This window comes from Diorhabda carinulata, chromosome 4 (genome assembly GCF_026250575.1).
Source record: "Diorhabda carinulata isolate Delta chromosome 4, icDioCari1.1, whole genome shotgun sequence".
In the NCBI taxonomy this organism is placed as follows: domain Eukaryota; kingdom Metazoa; phylum Arthropoda; class Insecta; order Coleoptera; family Chrysomelidae; genus Diorhabda; species Diorhabda carinulata.
Genome location: NC_079463.1, coordinates 4,124,867 through 4,135,650, shown reverse-complemented (window position 1 = coordinate 4,135,650; position 10,784 = coordinate 4,124,867). Strand labels below are relative to the sequence as shown.

The following is a 10,784-nucleotide window of genomic DNA, read 5'->3' as shown; positions in this document are numbered from 1 at the left end:
AAACGCTAAATCACGAATTTTTTGCATGGCAACATGAGATTTGTGTGCAGGGGCGTTGTCCTGCAAAGACAAAACACCTTTGGGTAGCTCTCCGCGTCTTTTCTCTTTAATTTTTTCCCGTAGAGTGGTCAGTAATGTCGAATAGTAATCTCCATTTATTGTTCTACCCATATCCAATAATGATTACTCCATGGTAATCCCAAAAAACTGAAGCAAGATATTTTCCAGCAGATTTTTGGACATGAAACTTCTTAGGTATTGGAGAACCAGAGTGTCGCCATTCCATCGATTGTTACTTTGTTTATGGATCGTAGAAATGTACCCAACTCTCATCCATAGTAACAATTCGGCTTAAGAAGTCTACATCGTTTTTTCAAATCGAGCACAGATCGAACGCGATGCTTCTACCCTTGCACGCTTTTGGTCAACATTCAAACATTTGTGGATCCATTTTGCAGCAATTTTTCTCATGTCCAAATTGACGTGAACTATATGATGAACGCGTTCGTATGAAATAATGAGTGCTTCAGATATCCGGTTTAGCCCAATTCGATAAAATCATGTCTTGAACTGCATCGATATTTTCAGGGAATGACACAGAAACTGACCGTCCCGATAGGTCATCAACAATGGAAAATTCACCTCTTTTGAAGCTTACAGTCCAATTTTTCACCGTCGCATACGAAGGACATTGATCACCAAGGATATTAAGCATATCTTGAACAGGAGGCTGGTAAGAAAACCCAGGAAATTAAATCATTTTTATGTAAATATATTGGGGACAAAAACTAATTTTATAATTAACATACTTCAAAATCATTCTTCTCTTGAATCAATAAAATTTTTGCTCTCTGGGCATAACTTCCTATCTAATGACTCGCACACAAAAATCTGTAACAAATCGCAAAGCTCTACAATTTTCTACAGGGAGTATGGTTTTGCTATCTTTAGATTGTGCAGGTTGTCCCTATAACCATTGTGCATGAGCCGCCCCTGGGCTTCAGATAGTAGTGTAGAATAATTTATTCCGTCAAATACACTACATGGACAGACGTATCCATCCATAAAAACATAAAAATATACGCTCTGATTTCACAACTATATGAGAAAATTTTTTATGTCACAACTAAATATTGGGAAAGTAAGAAAAGAGAAAAAACTTGTTTTAAAACATTTCAACTTGTCTCTCTTATGACCAAATGGTAAGTTTCTTGTGTTGGGTGTTTGTTTTGCAATATTACGTTCTAAAAACAACACATGGCTTCATTTGTTCTATCTACTTGTCCTCTTACCTCATATTCTACGTCTCTATAACTGATTATGTTAATCCCAAATTTCATTTTTTGTTAGGGGGTCAAGCGAGCAGCCTACCCCCATAAAACAAATAACTAACGATAAATAAAAATCTATAAAATTCAACTAAACATTATTCGATCGTAGTTGAAAGAGCTGGGCTACAAGATGAAGATAATGTAGCAGTCATATGAATAGATCTGGACAATGGGAAGTACGGGAACGACTACGACTTGAAATTATGAAAACACGGACATATTTTCAATGTTAGATGAAACATCTTCCAGTTACACTATTTGACACTTAGTGTTAAAAGTAGACTCTTGAGCACTGGTGGTCAATATTTATTTGAAGTAGGAATTGACAAAATTTGTACTTTCTGTGAAAATGATAAAATGATGGGATTTTTGTCCACAATAATTTTCTTTCTTGTTCTGTTTTATCAAGATGAAATATCCATTTATTTGAATATTTGTTGCTAATTGAAGTAGGTTGTAGTTTTACTATCACCCATCATAATCTGTAGGATTTTTGGACGTGATATCTACATCTACCTCAATACTTACCTAGACGTAATGAACTCGTCGGTGTTAGAGATTTTCTGCCGTTTCTTTATAAACTCGTGGACTCGTTCTTCAGATAAATAGCCGACGATAGGGATTAATTTAGCAAAATCCGCTTCTCTTTTTTCGCTTAATTTTATACTGGAAATATCTGCAGACGAAACGAATACCATATCAGCGCAATCCATTTAAAAACCATTAACTAGTAAATTACTTTTATGAGTAATAATGGAGAAGGATATTGAAATGAAATAAAAGAACGTATTCAAATAATGAACGAATCACTTTATTGCAATGTCAATACACGATTCAATAGATGTTACTATTTCGAAGATATGTTTGACAGTATCACGTGTATCTGACGAAATTTAGTACAATCAATGCTAAACCTTCAAATATAGGATCCATCGATGCAATATGTATATTATTCTTATTAATTACATATCATAATAACAAATATTTAAATTACAATTCTATACTAAGTAAGGTACATACATAGATACAAGATTTATACTGCTGCGTAAACGCAGTCTGAGACTATTTACATATTTCCGAAACTAAGGCAAAAATTTTAGATGAAAGATGTTAAAAGAAACGTCGAATTTTTCGTTCATATATTTCATATAATAAAAAATTGTTACTACGGGAACCCAATAATAAACGAAATAGCAATACTATCGATGGAAATTTTGTAGTAAGCAAAACTTTGGATAGCACAACTCATTACCACTTCAGTACCGTTTGTGATATCGTCTACAGTGATTTTTTCGGTAGCGCTACTTTGTTATCATTTCGTATTTTATGATGCCAAGTTTATGTGCATAACTTATAGCGAAGAAATTTTGTAAAATTACTACCGGAATTATATTGACGCTATGAATGACAATAGATCATCTATCAATGAGTGGTAAGTCGCCCTGGAGCTCTGTTCAGAAAACTTCAATTTGGTATTAAAAAGTTTGCTGCGAACTTTGTTCCCCCGACTGAAAATCAGAAAGAAGATCTAGTTAATGGTTTGAAAGAACAGCTGATTTCCATGAAACATGATAAGTGATGGTGTCTCAGAATCAAAGCAACAGACAATTCAATTGAAGACGCAATCGTCACCTCATCCAATAAAATGTCGTCAACCAAAATCGTCAAAACAATGTCGCTTTTTAAATTTCAAGAAGGTAGGTCATAAAGAGTTTTTTCCCAAAGTCAAAATGTCATACAAACTTTTTTTAAGAAGTGTTCGTTTAAAAAGGCTTACGACAGACAGGAAAATGGTTTTTCTACCATTATAATTCTCCATCACACACAGCCATCTCCGTTCAAAAGTTTTTGGATAAAAATGGAACGGTTACGCTGTCCAACGTCCTAACTGGCCTCATGTGACATTTTTTATTATTGCAGTTATTTTTGAGTCCCCACTCGTAAAAAAGCGTAATATCTAATAAAAAATTCTAATTACCACTGCAGCTGCTAGCTCATCTCATTATATAAATAAACTTAATTAAGAATTGTCGAAAAATTCATTTCTCATTTTTAAATTTTTAAAGATTTAATTGATGTTAAGTCTGATTTGCTTATTTCGTATTTAAATTTGTATATTTCTGATTCAGTTGTTTTTGAATCGGCTCACACACTTTTTTCACAATAGCAAAAATTCAGTGAATGAAATATGTAGCAAAAAAAAAATAGAATTTGATTCTCGTAACATCTTTCATTAAGAGAAGTGCCGTTAACTAAGGAACCATAAGGTATATATCACATTTACTGTACAGCACACTACGGGTACGGGTGTCCGTTATTGTCCGCTCGGTTTTCGTACACTCGACGAGGTAGATCAAGGCCACAGACCGGCCGTAACTAAAGAAGGTCAAGCTTTATTCAACGCTACTGGTTTAATGGGGGTTTCCGATCCTGAAGATAAAGATGACGTGGACGACGGTGATAATCTTGATGAAGTCGTTAGACCGAGAGGAAGGCTGCTAGAACTAGAAGTAGCCGTGGCTACGCCTGCTTTGGTAAATATGGAAGGAGTCGATTGGGCAACAGCAGCGTTCGAAGCATTCTGCGCCGCTATTAAGTTAGCTCCTAAAGTTCTTTGGTACGTTTCCAAGAGTGAAGCATCGGGCGAACCTCCACTAGCAGCTGCTAGATGATGCGCGGCTGCCGGTGAATAAAGACTTCTATAGAAATCGTGAGGTCTGGGATAGGGTGACGTATGTAATCCCGGAGGAGGTAATCTTCCACCTAACGGTGGAACTAATCTTCCCGCTGCTGTCGAATATAGTGTAGAAGCCGCAGAATTAGGAGATCCATCACTTTCTTTACTTGCCATATCCGCCAAAGACCAAATTCTTGGTTTTGATGAGACTGTTGCTGAGAGTTGGGGTGGAGAACCGGATGATTGCGGCGTTAAAAAGGCAGGGTGAGGTGGTCGTTCGTAAATTTCGGGACTATCGGGCCCGCTATCGGGCCTCGACTCGCTCCATTCGCTTGCCGTATCTGCAACTAAACGGGAATGGGGAGGTCGATCGCCATCTTCGCTTGAAGCAGTACCCGAGTCTTTGGAATCTGGAACAAAGAAACCACTCGTTAATACATTACTTGATTATAGTATTAAACATGTTAATATGATACCGAAACTTTTTGGAAAATATTGAATATTTTGTTAAATTAGTTACATCTTTCCTTCTTAATTTAATCAGTGAAAATATGGGGCATGCTTTTTATGACGATCGTAAAACTCAAAACGGCTTCTCTTTGCCTTTAGGTGAGAAGTAGTGTTTACACCTAACGAATCTACATATAATGAAGGTGATAAAATGTTTTATTTTATATAAAAAAGCCAAGAAAAAAAAAAAGCCGAGCTAAGAATTTATATTAGAATTCTAATGGTACTTCATAAGAATGTAATGTAATGGACTGATTATGGTAATAAAATACGTAATAAAATCATAATTGTATATTATTTTTTTAATGTAAGATGGAGCATTGAGAACTTAATTTGTTACAGTGTTGTAGGAAATTATTCGAATTTCATCAGCATACAAATTAACACATCATATTAAATTAAAAAAACATCGTCTAATTAATATAATTTTATTCATTAATTTGGAAACTGTGACCTTGGCTTATTTTGAAAATGCAGCTTCCACTCAAATTTTGTGTAACTATTATTAGAATAAAAATTAACTAGAAATTTAACTTGCAATGGCATGATTGGATATTAAAAAAGTATTTAGCTGAATAAACTCACTAAAGTTGCAATATGAGTAGACAGAAAAAATAATAAGCGGAAAATTAAGTGCTAATTAAATGCTGAATAAAATTTCTCGCTCTACAAGCTTTTGAGAAATTGGCTGTTCTGCTAACTTTAGAGAAAAAGTTAGCAAAGCAATGCAAGTTGAATGTGCAAAATCGATAGATAATAAAAGTAATTGCTTACATAAACATGTTCCGTTGTTCAATGATAGAGAAAAATGTTTTGTAATCTATCTAATAGCCAAAATCAACACGTGCAGAATTACTAATAAACAACTCACCAATGATATCCTTTCCATCAGTACTTTTGTGGTCTTGGTCATCATCGTCGTTATTATTATCGTCATCTTCGACTCTGTTTCGAGGTTCCCACGTCATTTTGTTTTCTTTTTTCAGTCTTCTCCTCGCGTTAGCGAACCACGTCGATACTTGCGTTAAAGTCATTTTGGTGATAATAGCTAACATTATCTTTTCACCTTTAGTCGGATAAGGATTTTTTTTGTGATCGTTTAACCAGGCTTTAAGAGTACTGGTTGTTTCTCGAGTAGCGTTTTTTCGCCTAGCACCATTGAGATCCATACCATATCTGAAACAAAGAAAAATGTCTTTGTAGTATTACGAACAAATCCACCACATAGATTATAAAGCTGATCTTCTCCGGTTATAATGGAAGTGTAAAATTTGGCGAAGTCGCGACCCGTTTTATATACAGCAGAATTCGTTTGATATTTGTTTTTATATATGATTTTATCATAGCCGGCGATTTGTTTATATTGTCTATTTGTTTTTGTTTGTTTATTTTCTACAATTCTAGAAATCTTTGTTACTAGCTTCAAGATTTATGCCTCGGTACTTTGCGGGTATCTTTTTGTCTCCTTTTTTAAACAGTAAAATTGTGGTACTTGAGTGCCATTCATCCGGAACCTTTTGATATAATAGGAATTTGCGAGTTATAGCTGTAAGCTGGTGCTTCTCCCGCCGTATTCAAGAAGTTTATTTGGAATGCCGTCTGGACCTGGACTGTTTCTGTTCTTAAGTTTCATTAATGCGTTTTCTATATCTCTTTCTTTTATTTCAGCTACTTCGTTAATTGTGATATCTGGAGTGTTTTCTGTATCTTCTTTTTTATACAATATATTGGACCTAAGTTTCCTTTTTTATATGGTTTGATCTAATATATTCACTTGCATCTTTTCTCTGAGTTCTGATGAATCTCCACATCTGTTTTTGAAGGCCATAAAAGTCATTTTCAATTTTTTTTTAAATGCTTCCCAATACCACAAATTTCTTCTATATAAATTTTCTAATAACTCATTTTGTTTAACTATTAATTATTTAAATAAAAGCTACCAATGCTAGCTACTTGTTTATGCATTGATTCCAATGCGTTCATATCGTTCAAGCTTATGAAATTGATAAGGATCGAAAAATCAAATCTCGCTGTTAGACGTCAAAATCTCACTTCTGCGGAAACAGATGTGCCACAACGATATATATACACCCGAACACTTCGGGGATGGATGTATCCAACAGCCGGAATTAAAATGTGCTGTCAAGACATGTCAGTGGAAGAGAACAAAACGTTTGATTATTTTTTGAATGGAGATACATCAGTAGTCAAGGTCCATTCTATTTATTTACTATCTCGTATTACAATTAGTCGTGTCTTATTTGATTCATCAGGTTTTTATATAGATTTGGATTTAGGATTAGGAAATAAGTAACACGTACATTTGAAATGTGATCAGATCTAAAAAAAGAAACAAGAAATTTTTGTCATAATCGTCATATTTTTATTATTCTCTTTTTAAGTTTATACTCTTTCAGATTGTGAAATCAAGGAAAAGTCACTAAGGATCAGATCTGTTGAATACGGAGGGTAATTCCTAAAAAAAACGTCGCTATCATTTTTCCGGCCGGTAAAACTGTCATTATTTTTTGGGGGCAGATTCTCTCTCTCTCAATATATAGCAAATTCGACGTTTTGACATGCAGATTGCCTCTTTATCCATCTAACCTTCGTTGATTGTCGTAGTTTTTGGAGATCCCGAACGCTTGTTTTCGGTGGATCTGTTGGTCGTTCAAAAACGAATATTTAATTAAACAATTTTTCCATTTCCACGAAATTATTCACTACGACTCATGCGATTGTCACACAGAAACTAACAGTCCAAAATAGCTGAAATTTCAGTAATAATGTCTCAGCACATGCGCAAAAATATTATCTCAATGGATGAGTCCTGACATCTTCAGGTTGTAGTAGAACACTTTCCATACAATTCCCTCGGATGCTTGAATAATTAGACGTTTCGTACATTGTGGATATTGAAATAGAATGGGGAAAACTATTAAGGAGGATGTGCAGGACTATGTGATATATTTTGATGCATAAAAAGTCGTTGTGTTGGGATACGGTTCTATTAAACATTTTTATAACGTATCAGCATCAGCTACGATTGCTTCCAGTGAACATTAAGAATGAACGTGACTTGTAAACACATGTTTCAGCATGACTACCAAGTTTTCTGCGAAATTCGTAGAGGTTTTTTACGACGAGCGTTGCATTAACTACATTCCACTTGAAACCTAAAACACCATTATCAGCCATCGCTGAAATTTCTATTCCACCAACGTAAAATGTTCATGGGTGTTAAAACCGTACTGAAAATCACATTTTTTAAGCATCTTAGGTATATTGACGGTTTAGTGAGTAAATGAAGTTTGAAATAAATATTTGCCAAGCATTTCCACTACAACAATAGTTTCGGGATTGCAAAAAATGTTGACTTGTTTCGACGCTATTTGGAGTGCCAACATGTTTCGAGTAAAACCTGCTTTGATCCATCAATATTTTAGACACGGACTAGGCTTCTATGACTTCGAGAGTAAGTTTGCGGCTCAGATGTGGGACGATACAAGGGTGATGAAATTATTGTTGGCGTTACACGCATTGTAAATCTAAACAGACAACCGCAAGATTTTGAAATACAAAGTGGAAAAATAATCTAAAAGTCAATCAATTATTCAGGATGTACTGAGATAACTGGTGTCACAAATCTAACAATTTGGATGTAATTTCTGACAAGTCAAAAATTAAACAGAAATAAATCTCTAACAAACAAAACAAATTTTCAGAATTAGAATCTGATTGACCTAATATTTGAAAATACTTTCGTATCTACCCGTATCATAATTGAAATACGGTCATTTTCAAGGTCGTAGAATCCTTTTATCAAGGACCTAAATGTCGAAGATTGGTTCAACTTATTGAACTGGATTTTTGAATTACACAAAATGGCAGTTCGGTTTGATTATAGAAATATATGATATTTGATAGAAAAATATATTTTTTTCGAATTATAGACTAATTAAGATAACCTAACTTGTACTAAAATAAACCTAACCTAACCAGAAAAAGGTTCCTCTGTCTGTTCAATAATGCCAAGATACAGTCCTCAATCTAATGTAAATTTTGTAAGCCCCAATCTTTGGATGTTTGTTTCAAATAAATTTATTTTAAAAAGCCGTATTGGAGTAAACCAATTTTAGTAAAATCTGAAGTACTAATTTACGATAACTGGAACTTCGAGAAATGGATTCTAGGACTTGGAAAACGCCAACATTAGCTTAGTTTTATTACTACGTACTACGTTACGTACCAGATACTGCTCAATCAGATGATTTAAATTATTTATATTTTAGGAATTGCACCCCATATCTCAAGTCTTATTAATTTCAAAATCAGAAACATAATTTTTTGGTTGCACTCAATTCTGTATATAGTTGAACTTTTGTAAATGAAAGTTGTGTTATCATTTTGTGTGAATTTTTGTTTTTTATAGTATAATATCTAAACAAAAAACAAATTTTTTCACAAAAAAAATTCAATCCAATGTATTATGTTATATATCTAGCAAATATGGATTAAAATGAAGAAGAAAAACCATATTGTAGGTTTATAAAAAAAGGTTTAATTTGGTATTAATTTGGATAAATCGTTGAATCGTGTGTTGAATGCCCAAAGTGACCAATTTAAAAAAATTGTGTCCCAAATTTAGTGCACAAATTGTTGCAGAGGATCTTGATCTATATTATGCAAGGATACCTATAGTGCAGTCAAAGCAATTACGCGTTCCGTGTATCTGAGCTTCCAGAAGATAAGAAAAATATTAGCATTAAAACGGACTTTAAACAGATGCTTTATATTTATCTCTTATGAATTTAGCTACATATAACGGATTTGAAAAACATTGAACATAGAAAATTGATTCATTTTTGAAAGAAAAAGTATTTGATCGTAATCAAAAACTATTAAAGTGCCAATTTTTCCAGTGGATAAACATCGTCGTTATCGTGGTTATATAACTATCTATATTGTTTTTGAAAATGTTCATATCAGAATAAGTAATAGGTTTATTCTATACTGATTTTTTTGACGTGGGAAACAAGCGGCAAACACTACTGGATTGGTTAAACGAGAAAGGGAAAAGTTTATAGATGGGAAATTAATAAAGCTGACAGTTATCAGCGAAGCGACGCATCCGTGCAGAAACATTTCAATCTGATGAACCGCCGACGACCGTGGCGCGGTGATGGTTGCAGACGCAAATGGCGTTTCACTTTATAGTACAGTTAATTTATGAAAAAATATATTATTTCCGTCTCTAGTTTAAGAACATATATTCATAAAATAAATGGTTTGTGTTTCAAATATTTCTAACAGAATGAATTTATTGATCAATTTGCAATAAAAAAGAAAAAACAATTCAACGATTTTTGCTTTTGAGTGATTAGTGAAATTTGTCACGTAACTGTACTTTAGATATTGATTTCTAAATTTGAACGTGCTAGTGAGAACGTTAATCATACACATTTTATAAGTGAAGACTAAAAACAATTAGCAACTGTTTTATTATAATAAAAGCATTTATTCATCAATATGTGGATTTTTTGAGGAGCTATTTTGGCTTTTTAACCGCTCTGTACGTATACCTAACAATATTTTTTGAGTATAACGATGCATCTCATTTCCTCGCTTCCTTAATATGTAGATTCCTCGGAAAGAAAGCTATTTTTTTGGAGGTTCATGTTCCTCTTACCCAGATATTGGCAAGGTACAAAAGCCTTGATACAGTAGACATCATCATCATCATCATTCAGCCTTATCTCGTCCACTGCTGGACATAGGCCTCCTCCAAATACTTCCAGTTTTCTCTGCTTTGAGCGGTCGATATTCTTTTAATACCGTCAGTCCATCTCGTAGATAGATAATTAGATACTTTGCAGAATCTACATTTATCGTACTCTTCCAAGCCTATTGAACAGAACAGTGTCTGTCTTATCAGAAGACAGCAGTTTGATATCCCGATCCATATCGTGAGTCAAATCTACATTCAGTTTAGCTGCAGCTCCCCTAAGCGACTTAAATTAAAATTGATGGTGGTACGTAAACATATTTTCACAAAACAGAGAAAGAAAGTCAATTTTCACAATGAATCTTGTTAAAAGTTTATGCCTTGGTCAATCTCTTTTTTTTTTCAAATATGACTAGGTACAGAAATTTACAAGATATGCTTGACATGAATTTATTGAAACTTCACATAGAAAGTCGTAGTTCTTTGTTCAGGAACTTTGTATTCTGGAATGATATGATTCGAATTGCAAGAAGCTTTTTCT

The 10,784-nt window shown here is 33.9% G+C and overlaps 1 protein-coding gene across 1 annotated transcript in view; it reads right to left on the bottom strand.

Annotated features, from left to right (window-relative positions):
* Positions 1-2,120: 2,120 nt before the first annotated feature.
* LOC130892887 (homeobox protein caupolican) overlaps positions 2,121-10,784 on the bottom strand; it is a 43,848-nt gene continuing 35,184 nt past the window's right edge. The window contains exons 4-5 of the mRNA XM_057798571.1: positions 5,390-5,694; positions 2,121-4,418 (exon numbers count right to left, since the gene is read on the bottom strand). Of these exons, the coding sequence (XP_057654554.1) occupies positions 3,718-4,418; positions 5,390-5,694 (1,006 nt within the window). The 3' untranslated portion in view covers positions 2,121-3,717. The remainder of the gene's footprint in view (positions 4,419-5,389; positions 5,695-10,784) is intronic.